Source organism: Filicampus tigris, chromosome 12 (assembly GCF_054856515.1).
Source record: "Filicampus tigris isolate MCC_2025a chromosome 12, RoL_Ftig_1.0, whole genome shotgun sequence".
In the NCBI taxonomy this organism is placed as follows: Eukaryota; Metazoa; Chordata; class Actinopteri; order Syngnathiformes; family Syngnathidae; genus Filicampus; species Filicampus tigris.
Window position 1 is genome coordinate 19371580 of NC_141228.1, and position 17785 is coordinate 19389364.

The following is a 17785-nucleotide window of genomic DNA, read 5'->3' on the forward strand; positions in this document are numbered from 1 at the left end:
TAAGGGATTATAGCTCAAATTACAAACTCTGTGGTTCATTTATACTCCCAATCCAAGTTGCTCGTGGACATGTTCAGTGATACGATAATAACATAAAATGCGAAACACATTTCAAAATAAGAAATTCTTCCCAGCATTGACGGGCTGAGGTTTTTATTTTGATGATGTTTGATATTATAACACATCAAAAATGTAAAGGACAACACAGGAGGAGAAAATTGAGATGTGAATTTTCCTGAATGACCAAACCAAGCATGGGAACATCTGCCATTGATACCATGTTGTCGTCTGTATTAAAAAAGGTGGAAACATAATATTTCGGTGAGAACTAGCACTGTGGTTGGGTTGTCTGCCTCCCAAGTTCGGGCTTCAAATCTCATTCCGGCTCACCCGTGACTCTAATGAGGAAAAGCGCAATAGAAATTGCATGGGTGAAGAAAATGCGCTAATCCATGGAAAACCAACATCAAGTCAAAGCCAAAATATAACTCGATTAGCATTAACACTGCAAAATGTTACATGCTAGCTGTCACTAGCTAGCATAGCCACAAAACCCCATGTGAATTTTAGCTATGTGTGCCAACACGAGTTGACTTTGACTTGCAACCAAACATTTGCTGTATAGTAGCAGTGAGCTCAACTCAACTCGCGTGACAACAAGCAGCAGCTTAGCAGATAGCTAACAATTCTTCAAAGAAGAGGCTTCAAGGTGTTTATTGCCACCACCAGTTCAAGTTTAGTGCCAAACTAAACATAAAACAATGAGAATTACATGTTGTGTACTTAATCAAACCGCTCAACTTTTTCTTAGAAAATCTTAGTAGTTTAATGCTAACAATGTAAAACGGCATAGGCGAGATGGCGATTAGCATCAGGGTCACATTGTTATAACCCTGTCAAACTAAAAATAAAACAATTAGACATGACTTTGCCTTACAAAAGTTTGCTAGCTTAATGCTAACAAACAATCAAGCATATGGGCGTTGCCGTATTACATTTTTTTAGCAACGGATATTTAAATGCAAACGGTATAGCAATATATAGCAGTATAACAATGTCAATTGAAATGAGGAAAAATGTGGCAAAAATAAATACATAAATAAACTGGATAGTGTATGTTTTTAAGTGCAATATCTGAGTGCTATTCTTCTTCTTTAACGACACTACAAAAACATTTTTTGGGGAGGCTGGTACTGTTGTATCACATTTCAATTCATTTCAAAAGGGAAAGAGATACTTTCAGATCTTTGAGGTACTTGTGTTTGAGTTACAAGCATAGTCACAGACCGAATTCAGGTCGTATCTCGAGGCACCACTGCAATTCATGACCCTTGGGATATTATGACTTCAGCATGCGACAGACACCTGGGAGCTGCTTCCATTTGTGGAAAAATGGCATCACGAATGAAGCTGGAACGTGCGGTTTCCGAGCCTTAGAGAGATTTACGTGGGACAAAATCCAAACAGCGCCCCCATAAGAACAGCGGAGTCTGTATCCTGCATGCTCCGATTACTTAGTAAACGTTGCTCTGTCAACTTTGGTGGAGAGCGTGCGATATCAAAACAGAATCCAGTCATCCGCAGGGTGTGCGCAACGTGATGAGTGAGGGGTCCGGGGGGCTCGCTTCGAAAGCGACTCTCAATCACGGCGGCGCGCCTCGGACCCAAATACAGTGAAACGGGCTCAGTGCCGGCTCATAAATCAGCCGACTGTCTCGCAGTGCCGGCTGAAAACTTCGGAGCTCCCCAGAGTGTAATTGTATAGTGCGACCTTCTCAGTGGTTGGGTACAAATACTTCCTTAATGTACTTGGCTAGATTTTTCAGGGACCCGTATTTGACTTTAGTGTTCATTTTTCTGCTTTTTTTTATTTAAAAAAAAAATATAAATGGCTAACGTCATCAACGCAGCCCGTTACTTTGTCGTTTGTTGCGTTCATTGTTGCTTTATTGTTTGTTTGTTTTGTCTTTTTCACCCACACGAGTGTGCTTGTAATAACAGTGTGTTCTTTTTGTAAATGTTCGAAATAAACGCACACATGCCCACACAAATAAGCGTGTTGTATTTTTTAGCCTCCATGGATGATGACATCTTGAGAGAAAAAAAAGACAAACAGAAAGAGGTCAAGTCAACTGCGGTTCAGTTGAGATTTTGATCCATTAAGATCTTGTTTTTTGTTTTTTTTAAGCGATATGGAGGAAAGTAAACCGGGGAGGAAGAACAAGGGCATTTAACTTGAGGGCTCCCTGTGTGAATTCCTCCTGCTTAGCTTAAAGTGATTAGTGTCATAACGGACATAAAAGAAGGAAATGAGTAATAAGTAAAAAGATGGTCCTTTGTAAAGTTGAAATGCTGTTAATAATAAAACTATGGATAAGGATATCTCAAGGGGGCAGAACAACAAAAACTTTTTTTTTTTTTTCCCAAAAATTCTTCAGAAAACGCTGATGAAAATTCATCATACATTCCTGACGTAGGTCTGGGGGAAACGTGGGGAAAAAATTCACGGGAAAAATCAGGAAATACCCAAAAGTAAATTATGGGTGGGTCCAAGCATATTTCGGGGGAGGAGCAGTGCCCCAGTGGCCCCCCCACTAGCTCCACCAGTGCACTGAAACATACTGACACAGATTTGTAGTATTATTGTATTATGGATATTTAGTTTCATATAAAGGGACAAAATATTACAAACAGCTCTCTGGGCATACACAAATCCATTTTTTTCTGTTTAGAGTCAGTGAATTAATTATTCAAAGTGTGCATAACGTTGAAGTGACTTCAATTTTTAGTTGGTTTTTTTTTTTCTAATGAAGTAGCATTTGTCAAGTTCGGTTCAGTTGTATTTAACTTTGGCCAATAGGAGCATTTTGAGTATGGTGGTGCTTATCATGAACAAATGGAAAGAGGTGCCGTCACGGTACATATGTTGTGATCCTCTTATTCCCGCGACTATTTCTAGTCGTTCTATTTATTTCTACGGTGCAAGGTGGCGGTTCTCGCATAGGTCCTGACATGTTTGGAAATTTCAGAAAGTCTAAACCAAGCCAAGGAGGTGGTGACAGCAACACTGAGCACAAGGTAGAAGCGCACAAAATGCCTATAAACGGAGCTTGAGGCTAAATCACAAATAAATGTACATAAAGTCGCTCTATTTTCTTTCGTCCGTGTCTTAAAAGTATAGATCACAGCCCAACACATGTTCCGGATCAGCTGAAGAAGCAGAAAATGACCTCACTAGATCTTTCCTATGAGAGCTCCGTGTGTGTGTGTGTGTGTGTGTGTGTGTGTGTATGCTTTTTTTATTGGAGAGCCCTCCGGTCATACAAGGCGTGCTGTTTCATTTTTTTTTTTTTTCTCTCAGGACCTCTCAGTGCGTTTGTTTTTACGGTGCCATAGAAGCCAGCGACTGTTGACGTGTTTCATCTGTGGATGTGTGTTCATGTCACTGCGTGCGTGCGTGCGTGCGTGCAGCACGATTGAGCCGGACTGTTTCCTAACAGGCCTGTTGACAGCCCTTCTGCTTCCTGTCAAGCACCAGAACAGCTCCGCGTGTTGGTGAAGAGCAGATATAAGAGGGATGCTCATATCGGAGAGAGTGGTATGTGTATGTTTATGTGTGTGCGTGCCGGCTTATTATTAGGAGACACGGCTTCAAAAGCCCCTCTCCCCGCTGCTTACAGGCCATCAATTATAGTCACTTAAAAGCAACATTAGTCACAACTGGACACACTATTAGGTACACCTGCACAATTAAAAAAAAAAAAAAAAAAAAGAAGTCCTTCCATTCATTTTCAACTGGACACACTATTAGGTACACTTGCACAATTTAAAAAAAAAAAAAAGTCCTTCCATTCATTTTCAACTGGACACACTATTAGGTACACTTGCACAATTTAAAAAAAAAAAAAAAAGTCCTTCCATTCATTTTCGATAGCATTCGGGTCACGGGTGAGCTAATGAAAATATATTGATATATATTAAATATAATAAATAAATAAATATAAAATATATTGGTATTTTTTTTAGAATGACTAAGCAGTAGTACAATAACTTTGTGGGGTTTTTTTTTTTGTGCCTTAATACGTGGTGGTTGCGTCTGATTTCTACATCAGCGCAAACGACAACCACAAAGATCATTATCATATGAATAGAGTGAGCCATGTAAATGTTTTTTTTTTTTTTTTTTTTGTTCACTGAAAAACAGCTACTTGCAGTTTTGTGCGCTTTATGAATCACCCTAAAGATGCCTCAAGACGTCACCAAAGTCTAAACAGGAAAGTAGTACAGTAATTGGTCCAAGAAAGTATGCGGAAGTCGTACGCCTTGGCAGAGAGACGAGCTTTGTATGTCAGGGGGGAGCTAAGTTTAGCCTGGGTTGTTGCAGAGAGTCTTTGCCGCATGTGCATTTTTCTTGAATCCTATCATCTGTAACAAATTATTTTTAGGAGTAAGGTTGTTTGAAATGAACTTTTTTTTCTCAAAATCATAGGTTGTGTTATATTTACATTTTGAACTATTGATATGGGAAATGGAACATTTTCGGGGGCCGGTAATTACATTTTTTTTTTTTTTACAGCAGGGCTCGGTCTCTCGTTACCTTTGCCAATGCCGATTTCAAACGTATATCCTGCAGCTCTTACATTGGATCTCTCCCCCGTGAGCACCACGCCATCTCCAAGGATTACATGAGTAGCGCGTGGCCCTTTTCTAAAAATAGCTCAGCGGTGATATTGATCCATTTTCTACCTTATCGGATTATTGTGAAAAATCACAAACGTGATCAGCGTGATTTTTTACATTCTCCTGCGACAACTCACAAAATGACCAGACAGCGGATCACCGGCTGCTTGCTCTCAGTCCGCCTACGATATCTTCATACGTGCGCGCGCTTTGACGCCATGCGCTCGGCATACATGTGCTATTAAAGCCCCTTTCAATCAGATAATCTTCAAAAGAAGCACCATGCCCATCTTCAAAAGGAGTCCAAATCCGGACTCTTTGCGTCTTACGGAGTTCATGTGCAAGTCACGTGTGTAAATTCATGCAACACATGCCGTTCATGCTATGTTGCCCCCCCCCCCCCCCCCCAAAAAAAGGCATAAGACTCAATTTGGCACCGGCGTGTGACTTAAATGAGCTTTTTACTGTATACACGTTTCCCAATTTCCATATTATTATAAAATAAAAAGCCTCTATTATCCGCTGCCGAGACTTGTCGCAACGACGAGCGGGGGAGAACGTGATGATTTCTCCGTGTCTTATTCTTTAACGAGCCAAAAGGCAGATTTGCTTAACAGCGGGATGAGTCTTACTGACTCACCTTCATCCACCCACTTTGCTTCCCTTCAATGCGGCAGAGAGAAGGCGAGAGCCTCGATGGTTACGGCATAATACAATTACTCACAATGGCCCGTGATCAGTCGGAGAGAGGATGCATCACGGGGCGCCCTCGCCGGCCGGCTTTGATGTGATGCGCTCCTGCGCGAAGAGAGGCTGGAAGTGTGTGATGAGGGGGAAAAGAGGGGGCGGGGGGGAGAGAAAAAAATAGTATTATCACAATAACCGATGACTGGGGTGTGGTCAGGCCGTTGGGATGGCGCTTGTAATGGTATGTTTACGTGCCACATAAAAATGTATCCTTTCTCTCTAAATGGTACGTGCCCCCGACACAATGTGGGGCGAAAATGTTTAATATCTGTATGGATGTAATGTGCACACAAAAATATTCATTCATGGCTGCAAATGAGCAGTTTGTGTGCATATTATTAGGGGTGGGAATCTATGGGTACCTCACCGTTCGATCCGATTCAATTCCGATTCGGGCGCCTACGATTCGATTCCGATGCATCGCTACGTTGGCTTGCATTTGATTGACATTCTATTGTAAAACACTGGTAGCTTTTTAAAAGCAAAGGACTCAAAGGAGGAGCAAGGATTTATGTTTCACACTTTGACTTGGCTGCGCTCGCATCCGAGGTTTTTGCTTGTTCCGCCATCTTGTCACGTATTAGCTTAGCCTAGCACATTATATTGTGGGCCCCATTTCACATCTGGGGCTCTGCACAATGGATTAAAGTCATGATTCCACATCAAAAGGGGGAGTTTACAATAAAAAAAAATAAAAAACACATTGTCATTTTGAATCGAGAGAAAGTACACGACAAATATGACCTGTGAAATAAATATGCCCCGTCTTGCGCCTCCAATCTGTCATACAAGGTAGAAAGTGGCGTTGGCGCCACTGTGGGAGCGAACACAGCCGACGTGTTTCCTGGCCAATGAAAGCGGCCCCGCTCATTCCCTGTAAATTCAGCGCAGCAGAGGTGCCCAAAGCCTTTGACGTTGCGGAAGCAGAAAAAGTGTCACGTTGAAGATCGAGACGCACAAAGTACGCCGACGAGCAACCGTAGGCAGACCTCCACTCGCGGATGACGTCATGTTAGCCAGGGCGGTTACAGATCACTACTGTGACATACGCGCTTGGAGACCGAAACTTCCACCCCGATCATTCGTTCAGTGTGTTCATTCATTCATCGAGTACTCACAACCGAAAGCGTAACAGATACTTCATGTGGTCACTTCCTGAATCCACCCCCCCCCCCCCCCCCCCCCAAACTACGAAAAGAAGAAAAAAAAATACAAATAAAATCACGAGACTTTCCTTTCAAGAAACGACCCCCGGTGTGACCCCTGTCACTTTATCTCTTTCCCCGTCCTGCCTTTTGTCATGTTGGCCCCTGACTGATGAACATAGACAGACAGGCATCCTGTGCGCATGTTGACATGCCCTGAGGGGCAAGACTGCGCAGGGATCAGGGGGTGACCTAAATCAAAAGAAGTGAGCGGACACGCCGCAGAGATGGCCGGCGGAAATCCCAAACTCTGATCGGAAAGGGGGGTCAACACCTCCAATTTTGGCCCCGTTGTCGCTACGCCCAGTCGACTTGTCTTCCACTTGCCTACCTGTGCGCAGCCGGGTGGACGCGTCCACTCCCATCCTGACACTGTCCTCCTCCTCCTCCTCCTCCTCCTCCTCATCCCAATCCCCCCTTCCCCCAAGATGTCTGGAATGGGAAAGCAAAAGAACATTTCACCGGAGACTCTGTCAATATTATTCTTTGACATCTTCAAAGCGGGACGGAGGATATTGGAGCCCAAAGCTGGAGACGGGTGGAGATAGAGAGAGGGGGGGGGGGGGGGGCACGTGCGTCTCCTCTAAACGTGCGTGTGCGTTTTGCTGTTCACTTTGGCCGCCCCGCCCGCTCCGTCTTACTTTCCCCTCTCAAGTACGGCCGCCTGAAGCTACGAGCCCCTCCTCGGTATCCATCATGTCTTTGAAGCTCTATCTTGGCACCCCCCGGGGGTTCAACCACATATCGCCCTCGACGATCTGCACTGGACGCGATCCTCCGCTGTCCACTAGGGGGCCCCCCACGTGCATTAAACAACCCAGCGAGCGGGCGCGTCTCATGCGGTGCCGTTTGGAGGGGGTAACAGAAGAAGCGCCTCTTTCATTTACACGCTCATAGACGAGTTGTGATTTCGGGGGCGCAGGCGGGGAGTTGCAAGCGCATTTTTTTGGAGGCAGGGTTCCCGCTCGGTATTCGATAGACAGGGCAGCCGCGGGGCTGCAAGGACAAGCAGGCGGCGGAGCTTCACCGCCGAGGGTCACGTTGCATAGAACAGCTTCGAATGGAAGCAGGATTCGGATGCTGATTTTTTTTTTTTTTTTTTTTAAAGCGGACCCAGTTTCCTTCTTATGGGTCGGTTACGACCCCCTGAGGAACGTCTCTAGAATTCTCTGTCCAAACGAGACAGAGAAAAGCTGGCCCGCTCGTTCATTTTTCAGTAGATTGGACGATTGAAAATGCGGCTTTGCAGGTCTAAATAAAATTCAAGCTGAAAGCTGCAGCTGTTCCACTTCTTACTGGTACCAGGAAACTGGACCAAAAATCTCTACACTGGCTTCCTGTGAGTCAAAACGGATTTGAGTTGGTCCAAAAAGCTCTGAAAGGTTTTGAAACTAAATATATTGCGAGAACTTTGCGTTCCCTATGATACGTCCAGATCCCTCGGGGTCATCCGCCGCTGGCTTTTTTGAGTGTTTCCAGAAGCAGAACTAAACAAAGTCAAACAGCCTTTGATTTTTATATTCCTCAGTGGAACAAATGTCCTGAACACCTGGGATCCGCTCAAACTGTCGGGATATGGCCTGAAAACTTTACAGCGGCTTGATCGTAAATAAAAAAGAGAAATAAATAAAAACGAAAAATAAATATATATACATACATACATACATACAAACATATATATATATATTGTTTACACAAGAAAAAAAACTTGATAATCCATGTTTTGTCATTTTACCAATTCCATCTTTTAAATCAGGATTAAATTTAGATTTTTCATCTTGTTCATGAACCTTGTTTTAAAGACCTATGAAACTTGCCTGGCTCAATATTGACATTAGTATTTTTTTTTTTTAACATTAGTGACTGAAGAATTGGTTGGAATGTTAAAAAAAAAAAAAAAAAAATCCTGTCATGCAGTGATAACAAAAGTGTAAATTAAAATCCAGTACCCAGCACTTATCTGGAGAGTTTTATCGAAAATCATGATGTAGTTGTTGCATAATAGGGCTCACTTCCAAACGGCCATGAAAGCATCATCTCCTTAGTGGAAGTAATTACCGCCCTTTGGAAAATTCTGTTTACACTCGTTCTTCTCAAGGTCTCGAACATGCAAACTCTCCAGCAATCTTTTTTTTTTTTTTTTTTTTTATAATTAGTCTGAAACTTCATCTTTTGATTTGGAAATATTTGGCCTGCCATCTCTTCAATAGCCAGTCGAGGCCTTCAAATGTTGGTCCTCCAGTGCACGGCCGGCCGGTAGTAGTTCTCAAAGCTGCAATCGCTCCAGCTGGCAACCCCGAACCCCAAATATTGGCCTGCAGTAGCAGTAACAGTCAAGGCAAGGCAAGGCAAGGCAAGGCCTCTCCCAAAGTCTAAATTTGATTAAGAAGTGTTTGGCCAACAGTGAATCTCAGACCTACAATCTCTCCAGCGGTCAGTCCCAAATTCCTGAGTTTAGGTCAACAAATGGAGGAGCCATAGTAGGTCTCGATCATGCTTTCTTTTCTCCAGCTATTGTCTTGACCTGCAGGTCTTGAACCTATGATCCCCCCCGCAACCAGTTCCAATCTCCACATTTGGGTTTCCGCTAGTGACCTCCAAATATTGGTTTGCAACCTAAAGCACATCTCTGCACCGTGACCAATTCAACTTAGTCGATGCGCCTTCACCAGTCTAAACACGGTATTCTGATTGATATTGCATTTGTGTAATATGAGTTAAGCCACAAAAGCCACATGTTTTTAGCCATCTCTGGGGGCGGCCATTTTGACTCTTGCTGTCGACTGAAAATGACATCACAGTTGCTCAGGGCTCAGGTAACGACCGATCACGGCTCACTTGATTTCTGAAGCTGAGCCATGATTGGTTGTTACAAGGGATGTAACGATTCACTTAAGGCCCGATTCGATTCGATTTTCCAGTTCCCAATTTTCGATTGGATTTTTTGAAAATTCCTCCCACAAACGCAATACACGATGTTTGGCGCGAGCGCATAATTTGATCGACGCGTTGAAAATGTGCTATGAATCTGGAATGAAAAAAACGTTTCAATTCGCTTTTTCAAATTATCAAATCAATTAATCGGGACGAATCGATTTAAAATCGATTTTCGATTCATCGTTACATCCCTAGTGGTTACCTTAGCCCTACGCAACTGCACTGTCCACGCTGAGACGTGTTACATACAAGCGTTGCCTCTGTCGCAGTCAAACAAACATTTCTCGGAGCGCATGCATTCGATATGTTCTCTCTTTTTTTCCTATCCTCAAGTGCGCATCCCCCTCCCCTCTCTCATCGCCGCGCTAGCCACTAACACTAACACCGCAAAAATGAAGGCATACTTTTCAACATGAGTGATCATGAACAAATGAATCAACTCGCCATAAAGGCAGAAGAGCAACTGTGATGTCATTTTCACTTGACAGCAAGTGACAAAATGGCCGGCCCCCCTGAGTTGGACAAAAACGGGTGGATTTGACTACTAAACTCAATCAGAATGCCGTTTCCCAACTAGTGGGGCTGTATAGACCATATCCTTGGAAAAGAAAATGTTTTGGTTGATAATTTTTTGTCAAGTCAATGAGAACATCCGCGCAACCAAGAAAGTGCTTAGCAAGTGCGCCTTTTCTTACACAAGCACGCGTGAGAATTTGCCCCTCGGCGTCCGCCTCTTCCTAACATTTCAAGTTTAAAGCATACCTTGGTCGCTGGCTGTTGCGCAGCAATGCCGTAAGGTCCTGGAGCTCGACCAGGAATCTCCTGCGGCCAGCAGCTGAGAAGCCCACTTTCCAACGGGCCAAGAATGTGCGAGAGCTCCTTCAAAGGAGCCAAGTGCAGTTAAAGCAGGTATACCCGAACTCCACAGGTGCCCACGCGAGAGCCGCCGCAAACCGCTAACTGAAATCTCACACCTGCAGCAGAACCAGAGCAACAACAAGTGGGGGCAAAGGATAACAAAAAAAGATGCGAACTAAATGGAACAAAAACCGCACAAGAGTGCGGTAGACTTTCAGATATGTCTTAATAAATGGTGCCCATGCAGAAAAAGCTCAAAAGTCAGAGATCAGCAATTTTTTTTTTTTTTTTTCAGCGCGAGACTGTGTTAAAAGACAAGTCAGTCAAAGGAACGCGCAATGAGCGTCGCGGCGGGAAGCTCGAAGAAGACGAGAGGAGAACACGGCCCCGGACAAAGAAGTGCTTGTACCGTGTCCGTCAGCTTTCAGTCCACATTGGGGGGTGGGGAGGGGGGGTCCTGGGGGCCGGCAGTGTGAGGCCTCTCTGTGATAAATGTCCCCGCTACTTGACTCTGTCACCGGGCCCTCGGCCGGGACAATGGCGAGGGTCAAAGCAGAGCAAAGGGGGCCACTCCCCCCCTGTTGATTTCCAACGGGTCTGCTCCACATCAGGACTTGCTGGACTGAAAAGTAAACAAAACACTTCTCACTGTTGTCTTTACTCAAGCCTGTTTATTTGTGACCATTCATCATCCCCGTAAAGAGTTCGCGCTAGCCGCCGCAGTCGCGCCGCGGGCCAGCCCAACACAAACGGACGGAGACGGACGCGAGGCTGCCGAGGAGGAAGCACACGACGGCGTATGATGAATGCTTCATTTACATTCGGGGAATGCATTGGGGGAAACAATGCTCACACGCTACCTGCCTTGCAATCGGACGCTTTCACCCTGAAGCTAAATATCACAGCAAACTCAGTGCGCATAAAAAGTCGACAATGCGCAAATGTCGAAATAAAGCTTTAAACTTTTCCCGCTGCTGATGTGGCCTTATAGCTTGTACAACTGAAATTTCGAGTGCGGATGTAAAAATGCACTCTAAAGACAGTTGGATTCAAAATAACACAATTTGGGGTGAAAAATGGACAGAACCACGAATTGGGTCAATTTGACCCACGTTCTTGTGTTGTTTTGTACAAAACAGCCCAAGTTTTGGGGCTGTATCCTGCAAAAACAATACAGAAAGTTGGGTCAACTTGACCCAAGTAGTGTATCAGTCCATTTTTGACTATTTGTTTTTGTTATTTTTAACCCAACTGTTTTTAGAGAGTGACTGGGAAAATGTTGTTGCACAAGTGTGCACCCCCTTCTTATTACTGGGGTGTGGCTGTGTTCCTCCAATAAAGTCACAGCATTAAAAAAACATCAAGAAGTAATGTCGAAATTTGACATTAAATTCAAAATGACTTTTTGGGTGATAAAATAAAGTGTTAATAGTTACTTCATATTTTGATGAATTCCGAAATTATTTATTTAATGAACAAAGACCTCCAAGAGAACAATTGATATCAATCAAGTCGCAGATGCTAGTTGCATTTCCAATATGTTTGCAGGAAGCTTCGCGTGAGCCTCAACGTGCTTGAAAACGCAAAATTCAGAGTTTACAGCAAACCTGTCATCCCCCACTTAACCTGCGCCCACCCCCCTCCGCCTCTCTCAAAGGAGGAGGAGGAGGGGGGAGCACGCCCCCTCCCACTCCTCCGGCGCACAGACGCTCCAAACTTGTGGAGCGCACCGCGGAAACTTCCCAAAGACTTTTCAACGGTGACTTGCTCCGTCCGCACTGAGAGGAGGGCGAGAGGAGAAAGAAGCGCTTTGGGGGCCACCGGAGAGGCAACGCACGTGGCGGGCATGGCGAGGAGGCGCGATGTTGCCCACGTCGCGCGGCTCACGTGAGGCCGCGCTCCAAACGTGACGCTTTTGAGGGCGACGCAGACAGAGCAGTGAAACACACGAAAGAGAGAGATAGGGATAAGAGTGTCCTCTTATCTGCGGGTCCGGCCGTCACCTCGACATCATGGTGTGTGTGCCCGGGCTCGGCTGGGTGCTCCTGAGCGCGCTCCTGCACCCGGTGGCGCCCTGGGGCGCGCGGCCAGCCGGCAGACCGAAGCAGTGCGTCGCGCCAAAGTCGGTGAGTGAGCGGAGCGCTGCTTGCTTTGGAACCCACAGCACTTGCAGTCAATTTCAAGACGATTCAAGTGCGTATGTGTGCCATTTCGATCCCTTGTGACGTTTGTTACACCGATGCTGAAGATAAACAAAAGGTCGTAGGCAAACAAGGAAAAAAAATGAAATAAAAATGATAGCATCATCGCACCATTATCAGTTGGTAAAATACAGGATTTAGGATATTCGTCAGATATAGGTGCCTTAATGGGGGGTGGGGGGTAAAGTTGAACTTTTTTTAAAATTTCGAGTGCGGATGTAAAAATGCACTCTAAAGACAGTTGGATTCAAAATAACACAATTTTGGTCAAAAATTGGACTGACCTACAACTTGGGGCAATTTGACCCAATTTTCAGGGTTGTTTTGTAAAACCCATTTTTAAAAATACCAAACAACCCAAAGTTGGGTCAAATTGACCCAAGTATCAGGTCGGTCCAATTTTAGACCAAAATTGGGTTCTTTTTACCCAGCAGTTTTAAGAGTGTTACAAGAATAACGTTACAGTACTATAAGCAAACATAGAAAATATTTGTGTCATTGTATGAGGATAAAAAAAAAATATCTGAAAAGAATACAGTAAATAGAATAAATTTGTACTACTTATTTATTATTTTTACATGCAACAAAAATCAAGTCTTAAAAAGATTGACAATATGTTTTTGATTATGCAGGGACACAGATCAAAATTTGAGATAATATAGGCATGTATGTTTTTTTTTTCGTCACATGGAAAAAAAATGCTAGAATGACAACATAAAGCAACTCTGTGGAAGTGAAAGTTGATGCCCAGGAGAAATGGCGACCTCATGCCAGTTTTAAAAGCTGTTAATGTGACAAGTGCAAGTGGGGAACTTGACTTCATTTGGAACATGTTTGCTGATCTACCGGCAAAGTGGGCACATTGCAGCTATGCGTGGCTGCTTAAAAAAAAAAAAAAAAAAAAAGCAACAACAACATACATATACTTATAGGACAATTTCTGTATGCTCCATGTTAGGAGAAAAAAAAAAAAAAAAAAAAGTTCATTCAGCTGCAGCTCTGACAAAAAGATGAGCCGCTTCTACAAGTGGGCACAATTCATCCAAGATTATGAGCTTCAGGAGATGCTGCTCCATAACTTCACATGACTTCTAACGCAGCACGCCCGCACTCTGGTTTGTGTTAAAAGTAATTACCGCCATAAAAAAAACAAAAAAAAAAGGAGCCCAGCACGTCAAGGCTCTGCGGAGAAGTCCAGCGGATAAGCTCACCACTTTTCCATGTCTTAAAGTCTTCACTTGAGTGTGCATGAGCTTCTCACTGCATGACATGATGACTAATGGCATGGGATGCTGCACATACACACACACACACACAAAAAAGAAAAAAAAAAAAAAAAAAAAAAAAAGAAAATGCCTTCCACTTTGTCTGAAACTGAAAATTCAATTAAAGTTCTACTCCCGCCACAAGGCACGACGACGTTCTGGATTAAATAAAGCACCCTGGATTTATTTCGTCTGGGCGGAAACTTTGCCAGATATCACAATAAGTTCGTCGCTCTTAACTTCGATTTTAAAAAGCCCGCAAGACGATTCGACTTTCTGGCTTCCCCCCGACGACAAACGCGGCATTGGCAGCCGTGTCGTAATTGGAAGTGAAGGAAAACCTTGGTCCGATTCCCCCCCCCCCCCCCCCCGCCCCCCCAGTCAACAATTTCAAAGAAATAACTCGAAACCCGGGCAGGCAATGGGCTTGATCCCTCAAATGCTTGATTACGACGTGTCTCCTAAGCCAGACGATTGCTTACAAAAGCCAAAAGTGGCCATCGTGCCAGTAGCAAAGTCGCGGCACATGCACTTCTGCACAGCGCTTAACAAGAACCATATTCGAAAGGCAATATGGCCTTATGCTGCTTTGCTCCGCTGCAACCGAACAATTACAAGTCACAAACAATGCAGTCTTGTCGGCAACAGAGCCCCCCATGCGGCGTCAGAAATGTCACCAACCAAAGTTCTCTCAGCGTGTTCTCGGTCAGCAACAGCCTCCTTTCAGCATTTTGGACTTTATGAGCTCCGCTCAGTATATTTGCACTGCAGCTTTCAAATGCTTCCCAAAGAGAGTTTGGCAAGTGAGCTACGGGCCGCTCGACAATAAACGCGGGTCTGTTCGCAGCCAAGGGGGCCTCCCTATAAACGGCGCCGTGGCAGCACAGCCTGACGGGGCGTCATATCGACTTTACGATAGCTCGGTCTTATCTAAGGTGACGGGCGCTGTCGCCAGGGCAACATCGGAAGCAACTCGAATAAGCGTTTGTCGCGGTGTGCTTGTTCTATGCAACAATTTGCAGCTGATAGACTTTTGAATAGCACGCACGTTAGTCAGAGATCTGTATGGGAAATATTCCTTGCCGCGTACAAGCAGACATAACCTCAGTCGGCCCCGTTCGCAGGAAGGGAGGCAAGCTGTACAGATGGCAGCGCTGGCTGAGTCTGTGTCTGCAGGGGCGGAGCTACGCGGTGGCCAACGGTGGCGACTCTCCAGCGCCCCCGCTGGCCACCCCCAACATGGAGGGGAAGGTTTTGATGAATGCGATTCTGCGATGCCGATCATTTGTTCCACCTGACTGCCGTTTCCACGCAGTTGAATTAGACTGAGGAACTTGGATGCTCTGCCGCCGTCAAGGTTGTTGTAGGTCGCCGGAACAACAAAAAACGTACGACAAAAAAAACCAAAAAAAACATTTGCGTTCATGATATGAATAAAAGTGAAAATGCTTTTCACAAAACGAAAACAGGAACTGCGTCTTGTTTACAAAAGTCACTCAAACTAGCTTTCTAGCAAAATTGTCCTCGTCTGTTTCATTCATTTGTTAATGTATTTATGTCAGCATTGCTGTACATCCGTATCGACAGAAGAAAAGTCGTTTTTTTTTTACTTAGTGACCTTGTTTTGTTGAATCTTGACAAATAACTCGTTTTAAAAAAAAAAAAAACTAATACTAAAACAAAAATGAAGCATTTAAAAAATTGTAATAATCATAATAATAATAACAAAGTAACACATTTACTAAAAAAAATGAAACTAACTAAAATAAAATAAAAACTACTGAAAAATCCCGGCAACCATACATTGAGACCGCCCCTTTATCTAAACAAGTGTTGATAGTATTGAGCTCAAAATGATTACTTTCACACCTTAGCATCACACAGTCTCACAAACTAAAATGCAAATATGCCAATCGTGCCCGATGCACTCATAATACAAGCAGGAACAAATGAAGTCAAAAGCAATGTGCAGAATTATGAATAATGAAGAAATGGTTGTTATTTTGCCTCATAGATATGATTTGACCGAACAAGACGTCGATGACAACTGATCACTCCGATTGGCCGCTTGCTACCAAATCAGTGCATGAGAGAGAAGTACACGATGAGATCGTATATCAGATAGGGGGAAGGCCCCCTTTGTGCGATGCCAGTGGTGGCTTGTGTGACCCCAGGCAACATTTATTTATTTTTTTTGGCGTACTAAAATAAAGTGTAATTGCTTATCCACTACAGTAGGTGGCAGTGGCGCTCTCATTATCAGAGAGTGCGCAAGTAGCTATAATTTTATAGACAAATGATATCATTCATAGTGGTGGCGGAGAGTTGGGGGGGGGGGGGGGATTTTCTTCTTCCTGGGGAGCTTAACAAAAAATAATTGAGACACACTAAAGCAAAGGAATGGCAAAGAAAATGACTTTATCTAATGTTGATTTTGACTTCTACTTGTTCCTGCTCGCGTGAGCGTGTGGGGCCAGGTTGGTAAACGTGTCGATCGCAATGTCCATTCACGATGCAAATAAACGCCACGAACCCCAGCAGCATTGTTGTGTTTCATCCACACCGCCGGTTTTTCCCGCTTCCTCCGCAGCAAAGCCACATGAACTCTTTCCTGTGGAAAGTGAAGCGCGCGCCTCCGCTTCCCCCTTCCTACCTGTACGGCACCATCCACGTGCCTTACACCCGAGTGTGGGACTTCATCCCGGACGTCTCCAAGCGGGCGTTCCGCAGCAGCCGCAACGTTTTCTTTGAGCTGGACCTGACCGACCCGCTCACCGTGTCCAAGCTGACCAGCTGCCAGCTGCTCCCGCACGGGGAGAACCTCCAAACGCTGCTACCCCGAGACCTGTACCGCCGCCTCAAACGCCACCTGGACTACGTCAAGCACATGATGCCGTACTGGATGACGGCGGACCAGCGCGGCCGCGGCCTCTACGCCGACTACCTGTTCAACGCCATCGCGGGCAACTGGGAGAGGAAGAGGCCCGTGTGGGTGATGCTGATGGTCAACTCGCTGACCGAGTGGGACGTGAGGTCCAGGGGCACGCCGGTGCTGGACTTGTTTTTGGCGCAGGAGGCCGAGAGGATGGGAAAAAGTACAGGGGCGGTGGAGCGGGTGGAGGAGCAGTGTCACCCCCTCAATGGACTCAACTTTTCTCAGGTAAGGAGACGAGCTTTTCCTTTTTTTGGGACCTCCGTTTAGGATGGTTTGGCTATAGGGGATAGTAATAGGATTACATTTTTCCAATATGTGAAAATTCTATTGCTTTTAATGGGCAAAGCTTTCAATTATACAGTAAAGACGCAATTCACAGGGGATTTGAAAAAAAAAAAAAAAGAAATACAGGGATCGTGACTAAGCAAAGAGCAAAAATCTGATTAATTGATGCCCACATCACTCTTATTTTTTTTAACCCCCCCCCAAAAAAAAAGTATTCAAAAAATGTGTTCTGCAAAAAACGGGACCTAATTTCTCTCAGATTAGGAGAGTAATTAGTAATTAGGCCTCTTCAAATGTCATCTGGTATATCTTGGGCCATTTTGAGGACGTCCCCATACACAAAAAACACCAATTTTGTGACAGTGTTCATCCTGGTGAACATTTACATTTACACCCCATGAACGCTAAAAATCACATCCAACAAGTCTTTGAGAATTTAGCCTCCAAAGCTAGTTTCACTTAGCAAAATGTAGAGTAGTAGATCCACAGTAAAAGTTTCAAGAACATACATGGTGCGGGAAGTCAACCATTTTAGGATCATTTTGGCACTTTCCAGAAGTCCTTCAAAGTCAAACTTGTCCAATTTGAACATTAACCGGACATACGGGCAAAAGTAAATTGTGAAAGATTTCAATGAATGTCACTGTGTGTGGTTGGCGCATGGCACCAACG

General features: G+C 44.5%; 2 protein-coding genes across 9 annotated transcripts in view; one reads left to right on the top strand and one right to left on the bottom strand.

The window, feature by feature from the left end:
- Positions 1-17785, bottom strand: part of LOC147139023 (uncharacterized) — a 164716-nt gene that overhangs the window by 10928 nt on the left and 136003 nt on the right. For 4 of the 7 annotated variants that reach the window (XR_015088924.1, XR_015088925.1, XR_015088923.1 and 1 more), the window contains 4 exons: positions 10837-11049; positions 10332-10448; positions 6964-7064; positions 5405-5493 (listed from right to left, as the gene is read on the bottom strand). Coding sequence is in view for 2 of the 7 variants with exons in the window: in XM_086046832.1 (XP_085902958.1) it covers positions 5437-5493; positions 6964-7064; positions 10332-10448; positions 10837-11049 (488 nt within the window). In the remaining 5 variants the exon portion in view is untranslated. Of the gene's footprint in view, positions 1-5404; positions 5494-6963; positions 7065-10331; positions 10449-10836; positions 11050-14301; positions 17106-17785 lie in introns of those variants that run through there. The other 3 variants (XR_015088926.1, XM_086046833.1, XR_015088927.1) reach the window with 2 other exon arrangements.
- The window catches only part of trabd2b (TraB domain containing 2B), a 54749-nt gene continuing 49101 nt past the window's right edge, over positions 12138-17785 (top strand). For both annotated transcript variants that reach the window (XM_086046824.1, XM_086046825.1), the window contains exons 1-2: positions 12138-12553; positions 16484-17053. In XM_086046824.1, coding sequence (XP_085902950.1) covers positions 12440-12553; positions 16484-17053 — 684 coding nt within the window. In that variant the 5' untranslated portion in view covers positions 12138-12439. The remainder of the gene's footprint in view (positions 12554-16483; positions 17054-17785) is intronic.